The 18,193-nt window shown below is 42.4% G+C and overlaps 1 protein-coding gene and 1 long non-coding RNA gene across 2 annotated transcripts in view; one reads left to right on the forward strand and one right to left on the reverse strand.

The window, feature by feature from the left end:
• MCC (MCC regulator of WNT signaling pathway) overlaps positions 1–13,735 on the reverse strand; it is a 523,821-nt gene extending 510,086 nt beyond the window's left edge. The window contains exon 1 of the mRNA XM_025296457.3: positions 13,408–13,735. Within this exon, the coding sequence (XP_025152242.2) occupies positions 13,408–13,646 (239 nt within the window). The 5' untranslated portion in view covers positions 13,647–13,735. The remainder of the gene's footprint in view (positions 1–13,407) is intronic.
• Positions 13,602–14,767, forward strand: LOC102392951. The gene is made up of 3 exons (XR_329261.4): positions 13,602–13,741; positions 13,916–14,005; positions 14,450–14,767. It is a non-coding gene; the product is annotated as an uncharacterized LOC102392951 (long non-coding RNA).
• The last annotated feature ends 3,426 nt before the right edge of the window (positions 14,768–18,193 follow it).

An 18,193-nucleotide genomic window follows, 5' to 3' on the forward strand; every position in this document is an offset into this window, starting at 1 on the left:
AGACTTTCTTTTTTTGGGCTCCAAAATCACTGCAGATGGTGACTGCAGCCATGAAATTAGAAGACGCTTACTCCTTGGAAGGAAAGTTATGACCAACTAGATAGCATATTCAAAAGCAGAGACATAACTTTGTCAACAAAGGTTCATCTAGTCAAGGCTATCGTTTTTCCTGTGGTCATTTATGGATGTGAGAGTTGGACTGTGAAGAAGGCTGAGTGCCTAAGAATTGATGCTTTTGAACTGTGGTGTTGGAGAAGACTTTTGAGAGTCCCTTGGACTGCAAGGAGATCCAACCAGTCTATTCTAAAGGAAATCAGTCTTGGGTGTTCATTGGAAGGACTGGTGCTAAAGCTGAAACTCCAATACTTTGGCCACCTCATGAGAAGGGTTGACTCATTGGAAAAGACTCGGATGCTCGGAGGGATTGGGGTCAGGAGGAGAAGGGGATGACAGAGGATGAGGTGGCTGGATGGCATCACTGATCGATGGACGTGAGTTTGACTGAACTCCGGGAGTTGGTGATGGACAGGGAGGCCTGGCATGCTGCAGTTCATGGGGTCGCAAAGAGTTGGACATGAATGAACGACTGAACTGAACTGAGCTGAATTGATAGCTTGAAAGGGTCAGGATAAAACCATATGGGCAACTGCCAAATAGTTTTTTTTTTTTTTTTTTTTTTTTTTTATAACAACCAGAATACACAATTACAAATAGTTTTTTTTTTTTTTTTTAATTTACTTCATCTCATAACCTTTCAGGAAGCCGCAGAAAGCCTAACCAATGGTTCAATGCTTTTGAAAATACTACTAACTAGATCGTATTGAAGCTGACTGGAAAATAAAAACTCCCAGTATAGGGAAACTATGGATTTATCATTATGGAGAGGGAAATGGCAACCCACTCCAGTGTCCTTGCCTGGAGAATCCCAGGGACAGTGCAGCCAAGTGGGCTGCCGTCTATGGAGTCACACAGAGTAGGACACGACTGAAGCGACTTAGCAGCAGCAGTAGCAGCATGGATTTATCAGGGTCAGTTCACAAGCAAACACCAACAGTTGCCCAATGGGACTAATTTAAATGGCATGCTTTTCCCAAAGAACATGCTACCAATAAAATCCTAAACTAGTACCAGCAGTCCATAAAATAAAAATATTTCAGTCATTACCAAAAAAAAAAAAAAAAAGATTTGTTAAAATCACTTTACAAAAGAAGACTGCTTGAAGAGGTTTGTGTGACTTGCCTAAAGTCATATGACTAGTTAGTTAAAGGGGCACACAACCCCCATCAATGTAGTATACTAGATTGTGTAAAATGCACACAATATGGATGTTCAAATATAAATTCCTCAGCTTCTTTTTTATGAAGCATAGTTGCTTTACATGATTTACAATGTTGTGTTAGAATGGTATATAACAGTCATTCAGTTATATACATATTCTTTTTCATATTTTTTTCCATCATGGTTTATTATAGGATATTGAATATAGTTCCCTGTGCTATAAAGTAGGACCTTGCTTTTTAACTTACACATAGTGTATATCATCTGAAATGCTGGGCTGGATGACTTACAAGCTGGAATCAAGATTGCCAGAAGTATCAACAACCTCAGATATACAAATGATATCACTCTAATGGCAGAAGACAGAAAGTAAAGAGGGACTAAAGAGCCTCTTGATGAGGGTGAAAGAGAAGAGTGAAAAAGCTGACTTTAAACAGTCATCAAGACAGTATGGTACTGGCACAAAGACAGAAATATAGATCAATGGAACAAAATAGAAAGCCCAGAGTTAAATCCACGCACCTATGGACACCTTATCTTTGACAAAAAAGGCAAGAATATACAATGGAGAAAAGACAATCTCTTTAACAAGTGGTGCTGGGAAAACTGGTCAACCACTTGTAAAAGAATGAAACTAGGACACTTTCTAACACCATACACAAAAATAAACTCAAAATGGATTAATGATCTAAATGTAAGACCAGAAACTATGAAACTCCTAGAGGAGAACATAGGCAAAACACTCTCTGACATACATCACAGCAGGATCCTCTATGACCCACCTCCCAGAATATTGGAAATAAAAGCAAAAATAAACAAATGGGACCTAATTAAAATTAAATGCTTCTGCACAACAAAGGAAACTATTAGCAAGGTGAAAAGACAGCCTTCAGAATGGCAGAAAATAATAGGAAATGAAGCAACTGACAAACAACTAATCTCAAAAATATACAAGCAACTCCTGCAGCTCAATTCCAGAAAAATAAACGACCCAATCAAAAAATGGGCCAAAGAACTAAACAGACATTTCTCCAAAGAAGATATACAGATGGCTAACAAACACATGAAAAGATGCCCAACGTCACTCATTATCAGAGAAATGCAAATAAAGACCACAATGAGGTGCCATTTCACGCCAGTCAGAATGGCTGCTATCCAAAAGTCTACAAACAATAAATGCTGGAGACGGTGTGGAGAAAAGGGAACCCTCTTACACTGTTGGTGGGAATGTAAACTAGTACAGCCACTATGGAGAACAGTGTGGAGATTCCTTAAAAAACTGGAAATAGAACTGCCTTATGACCCAGCAACCCCACTGCTGGGCATACACAGCGAGGAAACCAGAAGGGAAAGAGACACGTGTACCCCAATGTTCATTGCAGCACTGTTTATAATAGCCAGGACATGGAAGCAACCTAGATGTCCATCAGCAGATGAATGGATAAGAAAGCTGTGGTACATATACATAATGGAGTATTCAGTTCAGTTCAGTCACTCAGTTGTGTCCGACTCTTTGCGACCCCATGAATTGCAGCACGCCAGGCCTCCCTGTCCATCACCAACTCCCGGAGTTCACTCAGACTCACGTCCATTGAGTCAGTGATGCCATCCAGCCATCTCATCCTCTGTCGTCCTCTTCTCCTCCTGCCCCCAATCCCTCCCAGCATCACAGTCTTTTCCAATGAGTCAACTCTTCGCATGAGGTGGCCAAAGTACTGGAGTTTCAGCTTTAGCATCATTCCTTCCAAAGAAATCCCAGGGCTAATCTCCTTCAGAATGGACTGGTTGGATCTCCTTGCAGTCCAAGGGACTCTCAAGAGTCTTCTCCAACACCGCAGTTCAAAAGCATCAATTCTTCGGCGTTCAGCCGTCTTCACAGTCCAACTCTCACATCCATACATGACCACAGGAAAAACCATAGCCTTGACTAGATGAACCTTTGTTGGCAAATTACTCAGCCATTAAAAAGAATACATTTGAATCAGTTCTAATGAGGTGGATGAAACTGGAGCCTATTATACAGAGTGAAGTAAGCCAGAAAGAAAAACACCAATACAGTATACTAACGCATATATATGGAATTTAGAAAGATGGTTAATGATAACCCTGTATGCAAGACAGCAAAAGAGACACAGATGTATAGAACAGTCTTTTGGACTCTGTGGGAGAGGGAGAGGGTGGGATGATTTGGGAGAATGGCATCGAAAAATGTGTAATATCATATATGAAATGAATTGCCAGTCCAGGTTTGCTGCAGGATACAGGATGCTTGGGGCTGGTGCACTGGGATGACCCAGAGCGATGGTATGGGGAGGGAGGTGGGAGGGGTGTTCAGGATGGGGAACACGTGTATACCTGTGGCAGATTCATGTTTATGTATAGCAAAACCAATACAATACTGTAAAGTAATTAGCATCCAATTAAAATAAATAAATTTATATTAAAAAAAAGAAGCAAAAAGAATATTATCTTGCAAAAAAAAAAAAAAAGCTGGCTTAAAACTCAACATTCAAAAATTAAGATTGTGTTACTCTTTCCCACCGCTTAATGGCAAATAGATGGGGAAAAATAGAAGCGGTGACAGATTTTATTTTCTTGGGCTCCAAAATCACTGCAGATGGTGACTGCAGCCATGATATTAAAAGACACTTGCTCCTTGGAAGAAAAGCTGTGACAAATCTAAACAGTGTATTAAAAAGCAGAGACATTACTTGGCCAACAAAGTCCATATATTCAAAAACATGGCTTTTCCAGTAGTCATGTATGGATGTGAGAGTTGGACCATAAAGAAGGCTGAGAACTGAAGAACTGATGTCTTTGAACTGTGGTGCTAGAGAAGACTCTTGAGGTCTCTTGGACTGCAAGGAGATCCAACCAATCCATCCTAAAGGAAAGCAGTCTTGAATATTCATTGGAAGGACTGATGCTGAAGCTGAAGCTCCAATACTTTAGCCAACTCATTGGAAAAGACCTTGATGTTGGGAAAGATAGAAGACAAAAGGAGAAGAGGGCATCAGTGGATGCAATGGTTAGATAGCATCATCGACTCAATGGACATGAACCTGAGCAAACTTTGGGAGATAGTGAAGGACAGGGAAGCCTGGCATGCTACAGTCCATGGGGTTGCAAGGAATCAGGCACAATTTAGCAACTCAATAATAACAACAAATACAGTATTAATAGTTGGTATCTGCAAAATCCCAACCTTCTAATTTATCCCTCCCTGACCCCCTTTCCCCTTGGTAATCATATATCTGTTTTCTTCGTGAGTCTGTTTCTGTTTTATAAATAAGTTTATTTGTATCATATTTCAGATTCCACATATAAATGATATCATATGGTATTTGTCTTCTTCTTTCTGACTTACTTCACTTAGTATGACAATCTCTAGGCTCATCCATGTAGCTACAAATGGCATTGTTTCCTTCTTTTCTGTGGCTAAATAATATTCCATTGTATACATATGCCATGTCTGCTTTATCCACACATCTGGTAATGGAAACTTAGGTTCTCATCTTCTTCTAAGTTGGACAAAACCTAATAATATTTTTCTAAATATTCTAAAGTGTTTGAAATGACCATTACACATGAACAGTTTTATGCATTTGATCAATATTTAATAAGTTTCTATTACATGCTAGGCACTGAATCTATAAAGACAAAAGACAAGAAACATATATAGGCTCTGCCTTGACTGTGGGGAGCAAAGAATTGGAAACAGTGGGAATACCAAACATGAGCAGTGCTGGCCTAGGAGTGTGTGCAAGGCCCTGAGACATGAGAGAAAGTCTCCAGAGAGCAAGAGCTGCGTGAGAACTAAGTCTAGAAAAAGTGAGAAGGTGGTCATCACACGGACAAGGTCGGGGGGAAGAGCACTTAGAGAAGGAGCTGCAAGTGAAAAGCACTGACGCTGGAACAGCTGGGTGTGCTGGAGAAGGCAGTGTGAACAGTAATGCCGAAGGCAGTACAGTGACCATGCCAGAAGGCCCAGAGGCTTCACCTCAAATGGCCCAAGGAGGAGTCTCAACTTATCTGCACGGAACAGGCAACTGTTGAAGGACTTTATGAAGCACTGCCTGCTCAGTTTTATGTTATATTGATAGAAAGATGACTTTAATATCTATGTAAAGTGGCCTGGAGGAGCCAAAGCTGCAGGTTATGACACCAAGAGAATAATTCTGGTGAGAGATGAAGGGACTTTGGAAATCAAGAAGGGGGAGGGAGATGAGCAGCACTGATTTTTCCCTTTGCTTATGATTAATATAAAAACTGCTTTCATGTTTTTAGAGGAGTAAATATTTCCCCAACAATATTATCACAATGATTTCCACTCTGCTAAACATGAAGTACACTCAGGTTAGGGCTTCCCCTGTGGCTCAGCGGTAAAGAATCCACGAACAATGCAGGAGATGCAGGAGACGCGGGTTCAATATCTGGGTCAGGAAGATCCTCTGGAGGCAGGCATGGCCACCCATTCCAGTATTCTTGCCTGGAGAATCCCATGGACAGAGGAGCCTGGAGGGATGTAGTCAACGTCGTCACAAAGAGTTGAACACGACTGAAGCAAGTGGGCATGCACACACACTCAAGTTAAGACTCTACAGTGTATAAAACAGTCAAAGTAAAAATCTTGCCTTAAAGCACTAACCTCTATTGTAGAATATTCTGTTAAGCTTATCAGTCTCACACTAAACACACTCCTGATTTTTTGTAAATAAGTGAAAAATTCTGACATTTAAAGGAAATGTAATCACACTTTTACAAAAATGTCCTCCATAGGCTATCTACATTGTTACCTCCTTCATCTGTATCACAAATATATGTGTGTTGAACTTTTAAATAATAGACAACAGGTGTCTTAATCTGTGACACTTGCCATACTGTTTCATAAATGCCCAATTAACACCAACATCAAATCTGAGATGTATTTTCAAGTATCTTCTACATTGGGATGTGAATATCTAAAAAATTAAACAAAGAGCTCATCTAGCTATTCTGCCTAGAATTTTCCAAGCAGAAGTTTCACAACCAAATTTTCAACTGAGGGCTACACTTAAACTCAGCTAACAACTGTCATATCAGACAAACAAATTTAACACTTACTGGTCAACCTAGCAATTGGTTCCATTTACATTTTCACTCTGTTAAGGGAACAGGGGTCCAAATATTTGAACAATGAATGCGTCCAGAGAGTCCTTCTGCCTACCAACTCTTTTTTCCCCATCAGTTAGAGTCATCAATAATCAATTGTGTGACTTCAGTAATTACTCATTTACATATTTAAACTGACATTTTGAAATGACAGTGAGAAGCTGACAATTAACTATTCTCTAAGGAAATGCCCTTTCTGTCCATATGGTTTCTACTCTGGGACTGCCACTTAGAGAGATTTTCAATTTACCAAACAATGGAGCGTCTCCCCAGCTGAGACCCCCATGTAAATTTATTTAGAATGCAAATACCTCAACTTCTGTACCGAGAATTTAAATGCCATTCCCACTGATGCTAAGAAGCCAGTTTTAAAATGAAAATTCATCTGCACCATAGACCTTGGATAAATTAAACAGGAAATAACTGTAAGGCTTTAGGGGTTTTAATAGGTTTCTTGTGATAGCTGTGCAGCATTTATGGGGGGAAGAAAAGTCCTTAAGGAAAGGCCACCAGGTGCATTCTTTTTCCTCAGAGGCTCTGTTATCTTGGCTCTCTGTCTTAAAATAGAGATGGTAAACTCCTGTTGCAAGAATCAAATGAGGTAAGGTTTAGAACAATTGATTGTAAACTATAAAAGCTTCTATAAACATTTGCTATTATTACTTTAAATGTTCACTAACCTGGCTACTCCAAATTAAAAAACTATAAAACAAAGGGCTGGTGGAAAAAAAACAAAACTATCCTGAAAAATATATTTACTAAAAATGCATGTGAACAAACTGACCTATAGATTCAATGCAATCCCAGTGAAACATCTCAGCTGCCTGAGTTGAAGAAATTGACAAGCTGATCCTAAAATGTATAAGGGAACTTAGAGGACTAAGAATAGCCAACCTTAAAAAGAGAAGAACAAAACTGGAGGATTCATACTTCTCAATTTCAAAACTTAAAACAAAGCAACAGTAATCAGAATAGTGTGGTACTGGTATACGGATGGCACACCTACAGACAGAGAAGAACTGGGAGTCGAGAAATGAACGTTTATGTTTATGGTCAATTGGTTGGTGATAAGAGAGTCAAGAAAATAGGAAAGAATGGTCTTTTCAACAAATGGTGCTTGAACAACTTGATAGCCACATGTAAAAAAATGAACTTGGATCTTTTCTTCACACCATACACAAAAATAAACTCAAAATGGATCACAAATCTAATGTAAGAACAAAACCTATAAAACTCTTGGAAGAAAACAGGAGTATATCTTTGTGACTGTGGATTGCCCAAAACTTTCTTAGATGTGACACCAAAACACAAGCAACTAAAGGTTACATAGTGTATGATTCCATTTACATGAAATATCCATAACAGGCAAATCTATAGAGACAGAAAGTAGATTAATGGTCGCCTAGAGCTGGGGAGGTTGTGGGGAGTGAAACAGGGGATTACTGCCATCATAACAATATTAAATCTTCCTAACCAAGAACACAAGATGCTTTTCCTTTTATCCAATCATTTTTAATTTTACTAGAGGAATGTTATGATGTAGATATGTCATCAGGAAAACAGAAACGATACTCCTTATTATGGGATGTGCGTATGTGCTCAGCCACTTCAGTTGTGTCTGACTCTTTGTGACCCCATGGACTGTAGCCCGCCAGGCTCCTCTGCCCACGGGATTTTTCCAACCAAGAATACTGGAGTTAGTTGCCATGCCCCCCTCCAGGGGATCTTCCCGACCCAGGGATTGAATCCACATCTCCTGCATTGCAGGCAGATTCCTTACCCACTGAGCCACCTGGGAAGCCCAGTTATGGGGTATTGGATGATTTTGATTTGATTTGATTATATATTTTCCAAATTTTCAGCAACAAAAATATCTTTTATATAACTAGGAAGAAGTTATTTTTAAAGGAAAATATATAATAAAATATACTTACATTTAAAGTATCTCATAAACAAGGAAAATGCCTGAAAGATTTTTCAATATACATGACATACCACTGTTTATTCTTGGTTATTTATTCATCAGAATTTACTGATTGAGGGCTATATGGCAAATACTGTGCTAGATCCTGAGTGTACAGTTGATAAAACATGATTCTGTCCCTCATGAAGGCTATATTTAGTGGGAGAATGACAATAAATTGGCAAACAAAGCAATAAACAAATGCAATTACAGGTTGAAAAGGGTTCTTTGGAAGAAAGCCATTGGTATTATGATGGAGAATAATGCTGGGGTAGAGATGACTCACTTCATTTATTATTTTCTTATTTTGGTGACACCACTCAACTGGTAGGATCTTAGTTCCCTGACCAGGAATTGAACCCAAGCCCTCAGCAGTGAAAGCAGAGTCCTAACCACTGGACCCCCAGGGAAGTCCCTAACTCACTTTGATACAGTGGTCATAGAAGCTCTCTCAAAGGCAATAAAGTCTGAGCTGAGGTTTGAAGACTAAGCCTAAATGAAACCGATGGTTTATGATATTTGTCAAAATGTGCAACATAAACAGTTTCTTAAGCTGAAGGATAAAGACAAAAACCTTAGACTTTCAAAGGGAAATTAATGTCAGCCAATAGAGTAAAACCACCATCTCCAATCACAGGATATCTAGGGCCTGCAAAACTCAATACCAGAAAGTGTAGCGTGAAGTCATCGTGAGGTTAGTGAAGGCACCAGCAGAGCCTGCAGCAGTCACTGTGCAGCCCAAACCCCTCCCTCTTCAAGCTGTGGCTTGGCTCCACCTCATGGCAGTTCAAGTATCTATGGGAATGATTCTGGATTCCCCTGGAAGCCTCGGAGTTCCTGGGCAGCAGCAACAATTCCAGGAATCTCCAGTTAGATAATACCCTTTTTTGTCAGTTTGATGGGGAAGGCTGGGCCTAGAGGATATTTAAGACACAAAGCCCTAACTTTTTATCTCCCTTCTTCCTGAAAATGGTATGCCTTGACATGTCCCCAGGGCCTCAGGCTCTCTTCTCCTTATCCCTTCTCTGAACACAACACCTCCAGTTCACTCCTCTTTGAAGATGAGGGCTAGGGTAAAGGACTCGAGCCAATGCAGTTGAATTTGGGTTAATATGGGGAGTTTTATTACATGTATTGGTTGCTACTTGCCTACCCAATATCCATTTCTCACTCTTAATAACAGAACTCAGCTTCTGTATAGGAGGCAATGTACCCAAATGGAGGACATGCTTCCTTAAACTCTATTACATGTAAAGTTTGACCAACATTATGTCAATTAAGGGATCTGGGAAAGCTATGCTTTGCTTTGATGATATAGGCATCATCCACTTCAGCTTCCTCTTACACTTTCCTCCCCAGAACTTGGAGATGAAGTCAGAGACACAGCAATCATTTTAGGACTGTGAGATAACCATGAAGATGAATGCTCCATGTGAAGAATGGTGATACAGAAGACAGAAAGAAGCTATGTGTTGATCCCATTATGGAGCTGCTTCCTCAGCCTGGCTAGCCCACCTCCAGACTTCTAGGTGTTACAGTCAACCCTTATTTGACTTACATATTCTATTACGTACAGCCCAAACGAAATCCTAATGGATACAACTATTGATGTTAGCACAAACTTCATTATCTTTTAAAGAATTCAAAGTTTTAAGTTAGAAAGCCCAACTCTCAAATTTAATATAAGACAAAATTCACAGCATTCCACACCTTACCACACACTATAGAGAGTCAGTAAAGTCATTAAATAGTGGCAGCATGAAGAAGTGACACTGGAAATGGACTCATTTTCATTAACCTCATTCCTCCAGCATACCAAATAAACATGTGCTCCAGGAAAACTGTGCTTGCTGTGTAAAGACACTTCTGGAAAAAGTCTTCGCTTCCTCCTCTCAATGAAATTGCCACCCTGAACTCCTCCTATATGGAAATTCTGTAGCAGCCTAAAAATAACTTCCACAGCAACTCTGCCCACAGCTAAAGTTTTGGCTCTGCAATATGTGAACCGTGAACTTCCAGATGTTCAAGCTGGTTTTAGAAAAGGCAGAGGAACCAGAGATCAAATTGCCAACATCCGCTGGATCTTCGAAAAAGCAAGAGAGTTCCAGAAAAACATCTATTTCTGCTTTATTGGCTATGCCAAAGCCTTTGACTGTGTGGATCACAATAAACTGTGGAAAATTCTGAAAGAGATGGGAATACCAGACCAGCTGACTTGCCTCTTGAGAAACCTATATGCAGGTCAGGAAGCAACAGTTAGAACTGGACATGGAACAGACTGGTTCCAAGTAGGAAAAGGAGTATATCAAGGCTGTATATTGTCACCCTGCTTATTTAACTTATATGCAGAGTACATCATCAGAAACACTGGGCTGGAAGAAGCACGAGCTGGAATCAAGATTGTGGGCAGAAATATCAGTAACCTCAGATACGCAGATGACACCACCCTTATGGCAGAAAGTGAAGAGGAACTAAAAAGCCTCTTGATGAAAGTGAAAGAGGAGAGTGAAAAAGTTGGCTTAAAGCTCAGCATTCAGAAAACGAAGATCATGGCATCCGGTCCCATCACTTCATGGCAAATAGATGGGGAAACAGTGGAAACAGTGTCAGACTTTATTTTTCTGGGCTCCAAAATCACTGCAGATGATGACTGCAGCCATGAAATTAAAAGACGCTTACTTCTTGGAGGAAAAGTTATGACCAACCTAGATAGTATATTGAAAAGCAGAGAGATAATACTTTGTCAACAAAGGTCCATCTAGTCAAGGCTATGGTTTTTCCGGTAGTCATGTTTGGATGTGAGAGTTGGACTATAAAGAAAGCTGAGTGCCAAAAAATTGATGCTTTTGATCTGTGGTGTTGGAGAAGACTCTTGAGAGTCCCTGGACTGCAAGGATATCCAACCAGTCCATCCTAAAGGAGCTCAGTTCTGGGTATTCATTGGAAGGACTGATGTTGAAGCTGAAACTGCAATACTTTGGCCACCTGATGCGAAGAGCTGACTCATTTGAAAAGACCCTGATGCTGGGAAAGACTGAGGGCAGGAGGAGAAGGGGATGACAGAGGATGAGATGGTTAGATGTCATCACTGACTCAATGGACATGAGTTTGACTGAACTCTGGGAGTTGGTTATGGACAGGGAGGCCTGATGAGCTGCAGTTCATGGGGTCGCAAAGAGTCGGACACGACTGAGTGACTGAACTGAACTGAACCACTACTGAACATACCTTCCAACTTTCAAGCAGATATATTAAAGTGATGTGGCTCAAAGGATAAAGTTTTACTCCAGTGAATTTCTACCTCCCTCTAAAATTCCTTCTTTACCATCATGCCCTTAAAATGCTTCACCTCCCAAAACAAAGTTCTCAAGCAAAATTCGTTATCCTTCAGGGTCCACACAGACCCTATTCAAAATAATATGAACATTTATATAGAAAGTGTAGTTAAGATAAAGTAACAATATTAATAGGATTAAAGGAAAGGAGGGAGAGAATTTTGGTTGTTTTCTATATGCACTCTTGCTCATATAAAATTAATGTCTTTTTGCATTCTAACATAAAGAATGCTGATAGCTTATATTATTGCAAATGAGATAATGCCCTTTCAGGTAAGGAAATAACAACAACAAAAAAACTAAACTATATGATGAAATTTTTTTTATTCTGGAACCAAAAAAGGGAAAGACTTCCAGATGAAAATATATACAAGGTCACTTGGAGTTACATATTTCTTTCATTTCAGGACATAATTACTCCATAAAGTGTTCTGATATCTTTCTAATGTTTTCCAATGAAACTTCAAAAAAGTAATAAAATTCAGCTAGGAATTATCATAATTGAGTCAAGTCCGAAAGAATTTTGTCTTTTTTTTTCCCATACGTCTAATCACCTGTTTCTGAGATTTTTTTTTTTTTTTTTAAATTTGGGGGTGGGGAGGGATTTCCTACTCTCTTTCTCTGTGTAAGCAAGTACAATCAGTAGGAGGCACCCTGGGATTTTCAAAGTATCTTCACCATCACCAAGGCAAAGGCTAAAACAAAATGTAACACACAATTTAGGCTGCCTACCCCTTTGAAGGCAATTCAATTTTCGGCGCGTACAGGCTTCAGCGCCCAGTGTCGACCTTTCATATAAGCATTCTGGAAGACGTTACGATTGCCTTCCTCACCATCAGTGTCTGATACGTGATAAACATTCGGGCAGAGTAATTATTTTGCCAAGCCTCGCCTCTTGACGTTGCAATACCGCCCCTGCAGGGGAGCTGGAAGTCAGCACAGAGAGGGTTTGAAGTGATCACGCAGAGGCGCCCCGAGGCCCCTCGAGAGGCTCACCTGTTTGGAGCCCTGAGCCGGGGTAGGGAGTAGGACTCTATATTCCCGCCTCACCTCTCAGCCCCCACTTTGCGCCTGAACGCTTCGCTCCCCTCAGGCTAAGATGTTTAGACCAGTACTGAGCGGCAAACTATTAATACGCACACTCTGCGGGCTCCGAAGTTTGGAACGCAGGGCCTCTGTGGCACACGAAAGTTTTTCACAGCTTGTTTTCCTGCTCAGCTCTGTCGCTGAGGGTGCATTCCTCTGCCGGTGTGGTCCCGGGTCTGTCCGCCGAGCAACTGGACAAGACCGCTGCCCGGTGGCCACAGCGTCTTGACACTCTGAGGCTGCAGGGCAGCCTCTTCTACTTGGGCAAGCGGCCAACACTAGACTCCCCAGAGGCAGGAGTGCTCCCAGTCCCGGGGAGGACCCGCATCCGAAAGAAAGGTCTCCCTGTGCCCAGACAAAGGCAGCGCTGGGGAAAGTTGCACCAACCGGCACCTCCAGAAGACGAGCTTGAGCAGCTAGCTCCTCGGCCTCAGTGGCCGAGCCGGCGACACGCTCTCAGAGTCGCGGGCAACTTTTCCCGTAAGCTTCGGAGCAACTTGGGGGAAGTAGGGGGCGAGGGGGCAGAGGAGGGATCTCGAGCAGCGCGGAGAGGCGGGTCGCGCTCCGGCCCGTCCCGCGGACCTCCCCGAGTACCTGCTGATGTAGCCGTCGCCGTCGCCGTCGCAGGTCTGGAAGAGGCGCCGCATCCTCTCCTCCTCGCCGGTGCTCGACGTGTCACTGCTGCTGCTCCCGCCGCTGGCGCTCCCCGCCGCCGCCGCCATCACGCGCCCGCCCCCGGCTTGGGAGGCGGAGGACGTGCGGCCGCGGGAGGAACCCGCCGGCGCGCACGGCGCTGGCTGCTCCCGGCCCCAGCCTGACTGACGACGGAGCATGCCCAGTGGCCGCCGGGGCGCTCCGGGCGAGGGATTCCACCGCTCCGGGTTTTGTTCGGGCTGGGAAAATGGGCGCTCTGCAATCGCTGGAGCAGGTACCTCAGGGGAGAGGGAGGAGGGGGAGATGGCTCTTGGAGGTAGGGAGCTGGGGATGGTGACGGGCGGGGGGTGGGGGCGGGGTCCCGGGCAGGGGGGTGAAAGTCTTGGTTTGATGCAATCTGCCCAGAGTATAGTGGTGGGACTTTAACTTCCGTTTTGTTTTCCCCAAGTCAGGTGGTCCAGCCTGGGCCTTTGAGGTCCTTATCTTCTTTTTCCAGGCCCGAAGACTCCTTCATTCCCAGCCCAGGTGCTACACCTAGGTGAGTGAGTGAACCCTCAGAGAGTGCTAGCCAGCCCTGGTCGCTGCAACTACATGGGAGACCCTGAGCAATAACTGTCTAACTGAACCTAGCCAACCCCCAGAGATACTAAAAGGGTTGTTGTTTTAGGGCATACGTTTTGAGGTGGTTTGTCATGCCACAATAGTGAAAGTGAGAATCGCTCATTCGTATCCAACTCTTTGCCACCCCATGAACTATACAGTCCATGGAATTCTCCAGACCAGAATACAGGAGTGGGTAGCCTTTCCCTTCTCCAGGGGATCTTCCTATCCCAGGGGTCCAACCCAGGTCTCCCGCATTGCGGGCAGATTCTTTACCAGCTGAGTCACAAGGGAAGCCCAAGAATACTGGAGTGGGTAGCCTATCCCTTCTCCAGGGGGGCTTTCTGACCGAGGAACCGAACCCGCATCTCCTACATTGCAGGTGGATTCTTTACCAACTGAGCTATCAGGGAAGCCATGCCACAACAGATAATGAAACACATCCATTGGCCTTGAGTCTGTCTGCCAGGTCAGAAGGAAGATGCCTATCCTCTTCTCTCCTGCCTCTATGCCATTCACCACCTATTCCTACTTTAGTTCTTTTTAATTTTGTACATTCCCAGTATTTCAGAGCACTTATAATCTTATGATGAAGTCTTTTCTCATCTGAGAAAAGTCTTGTTAATATATCCAATAATGTTTTCTTAAAAGATGGTGTTGGCGATACAGATATTCCTGTCTACCTGTCTCTAATGCCCAATTTTCAATAAATAAATATTTTAAATCCTTATTTTTCCAATTTTTCATAGAATAAAACTTTTATTATTGCCTGACAAGGAACAGTCAGACACCAGTTGTTACCTTCAAGTTCTCCTAGAGAGTTGATAATGGGTGGGGGGGTGGGGTGGGGAGGATAAAGCACTCATAAATATGCATGAAGGTTCTGGAAACCCAAAGAGGTTTCCAGGATCTGAGCAGATCTATTCCTAACCACACCCCATTGATACAGAAAGTAGAGTGTAAACCTCAACTGGTTATATCTCAAAGCAAAGAATGTTTTTCTCCTGAGAGAACACATGCATGACAGCTCTGGGAGGTTTAAATTTAAATCATCTTGAATTAAATCTGAACACTTAAAAAGTGGATCTTGACACATTTCCTAAACAACCTGCCTTCATGCTTGAGTAACTCAGAAATGGCTGAACAGATAGGTTCAACTTTCCAGAAAAGAATTTGCTTCTGAGCTAATATGAAGCATATGAAATTTCAGCTGAAAAGGTTACTAGGAGAGGGAGAAACTTGTAAGACATTGAAAATGGAGATGCAGTATGAACATAAAGATGATAAATGTAAAGTAGGAGGTTGGAATGAGAGCGATACCCATAACCATAAATCTAACAGTACTGGTTATGTCATAATTTCAAAGGTTTTATGTATTTATCTGCGATGAGTGCATAGCTCAACATTGCTGTTCTTATCCAGTTTTTTCCCTTCTCAGTTTCCTCTTGGTTATAATAATATTTCATATTTATGTAGAATATATCAAAAGACGCTGTTTGTATTACAAGATATACTGTCTTCCATGTCTAATGTTGCCAGTTAAAACGACTAAAAGTGCGGCACTGTGCAAACTTGATTATCGGGTACTTGCTCTTCCAAATTCTGTTTACTAGAACTACACACTAGAGGTGGATTGAGGACCCCTATGGCAACCTCTCCCGACCTTTCTTTCACATGTTTTTTTGAGCCCAGCTAAGTTCCAAGTCCCTCAAGAAGCCTTCCATCGCCTCCCAGGTCACACTGATCTCTCAGAGCTCTCCTAGGGTGAAGCACACATTTTAATGGCAGACTCATGTAGCTTAATGGTGACTCACTTTCCCACCCAGAGTATCAGCTGGAACCGTGGAGTAGAGTTGAGGAAGTTTGATTCTCTTTCATCGAGCCCTTATTACAGATCAGTAATCATATTTAAATACTTTAATGCTACCTAGTAGGGGAAAGTATTTTTCATTCCTACTTAGGGGGAAGGGAATGGTAAGTGAGGGGGAGTTAAAGCCAAAAAGTTTAAGTAATGTGACCAAGTAAAGGTGCTGGAATTGAACTCATATCTTCCTGTCAAGCTCATGTTCTTCATATTTACTTCACATTGTCTTACTATCAGGGCCAGGGCAATTCGTGTTAGGCATTATACTTTTTGAGTGACACTGAAAGTGATAAAATTTACCTTTATATATTTGTTGTTCATATATTTACAATCATATGGGATGTTAACATGAGCTGTTGCCATCTGTCCCAGGTTGGTTTTCTGGGGAGCAGACTCCAAGACAGAGTTCCACATGCAGAATGCTTACTTGGAAAAGCCCTTGGTGCCCCAACATGTGTGGAAAGGAGATGAAGGGAGCAGTGTAGAAAGAGGGAGAAGTCCTACTATGCTGCAGCCCCAGAGCAGCCTGTCTGACCTCACAGAAAGCTCTGGTGCTAAGATAGCCTGTGTTGCTTCCATACTGTACTTGTCATAGTCTCTCAGTTGTGTCCGACTCTTTGTGACCCATTGACTGTAGCCCACCAGGCTACTCTGTCCATGGGATTCTCCAGGCAAGAATATTGGAGTGGGTTGCCATGCCCTCCTCCAGGGGGTCTTCCCAACCCAGGGATCAAACTCAGGTCTCCCACATTGCAACTGGATTCTTTACCATCTGAGCCACTAGGGAAGCTCAAGATTACTGGAATGTGTAGCCTGTCCCTTCTCCAGGGTATCTTCCTAACCCAGAAATTGAACAGGGGTCTTCTACATTGCAGGTGGATTCTTTACCAGCTGCGCTACCATGGAAACCCTACTTCCCTATTACTGTTGTAACAGATTATCATAAACTTTTTTCTTAAGCAGCACCAATTTACTATCTTACAGTTCTGAGGGTCAGGAATTTGAAATAAGTCTCACTGAGCTAAAACAAAAGCATCAGCAGGGCCACATTCCTTCTGCAGGCTCTAGCAAAGAGTCCATTTGCTTACCTTTTCTAGCTTATTCTCTTTCTCCATAGCCAAGAGCTCCTCTTATTATGTTCATCATTCATTCTGTCTTCCAAGCCAGAAATCCCAAGTCCTTGCCTCCCTTTGCCCCTCACTTCCCACCACATCCTGCTGAATCTGCTTCCTTAATACCGCCTCGAATTAATCTTTTTCCTCCATCCCCATTACCACAGCTTTTATAGAGACTCATTTATATCTTTTAAATGATCTTTCCTTCCAACCCAACCTCCCAAGCCCTCATTATAAAATGAAAATATAATCAGGTCCCTCCTGGCTTAAATTCTGTCTCATTGGATCATTCTTGCCCTTAGGATAAAATCCACCCTCCCAGCAGAACCTTCTAGGCCTTCCATGATCTGACCCCCTTTCTCTCCTCTTGCTTCTTCCCTTGCCCCTGTGCTCTAGTGAAAGTCATATTAACTTTTCTTTGAAAATCTATCCTCACTTGTGTTTATATACCATTGCAAGAGTCTCATACTTTCAGACTAGAAATGAATGAAGGAGGTGGGGAGCTCCCGGACTCTAGCAAATTGGAAGGAACAAGATAGCTAGGGACAACATGGGTAGTGGCAGTTACTAAGAGGAGAAGAAAGGAGGCTAAGGCCTAGAGAGCCTTGATTAATAAGAAAATAAGAGTGGGGTTTAGAAGTGGGAGCACTTCTCTCTTAGTTCAGTTGATAAAAAATCCTCCTGCAATGCAGGAAACTGGGTTCGATTCCTGGGTCTGGAAGATCCCCTGGAGAGGGAAATGGCAATCCACTCCAGTATTCTTGCCTGGAGAATCCCATGGACTGAGGAGCCTGGTGGGTTATAGTCCTTGGGATCACAAGAGTTGGACACGACTAAGGGACTAAACCACCACCACCACTCAAAGAAGGGGAAAAGCAAGGGAAATGTTTGGAGGAGAAAGAGGAAATGTCACAACTGACAGAACTAAGGAAACCATGAACCCCCTTGATCCCCACAGCTCTCCAGTAGGCGTTGGGCAATGCCATTTTTTTCTATCTTATCAGGCTCTTTCCTTTCTAGTTAGTAATGGAATTAATAATGACAAGTATTTACTGCAGTGGCACCCCACTCCAGTACTCTTGCCTGGAAAATCCCATCGATGGAGGAGCCTGGTAGGCTGCAGTCCATGGGGTCGCTAAGAGTCAGA

This window comes from Bubalus bubalis, chromosome 11, assembly GCF_019923935.1.
Source record: "Bubalus bubalis isolate 160015118507 breed Murrah chromosome 11, NDDB_SH_1, whole genome shotgun sequence".
Lineage (NCBI taxonomy): Eukaryota > Metazoa > Chordata > Mammalia > Artiodactyla > Bovidae > Bubalus > Bubalus bubalis.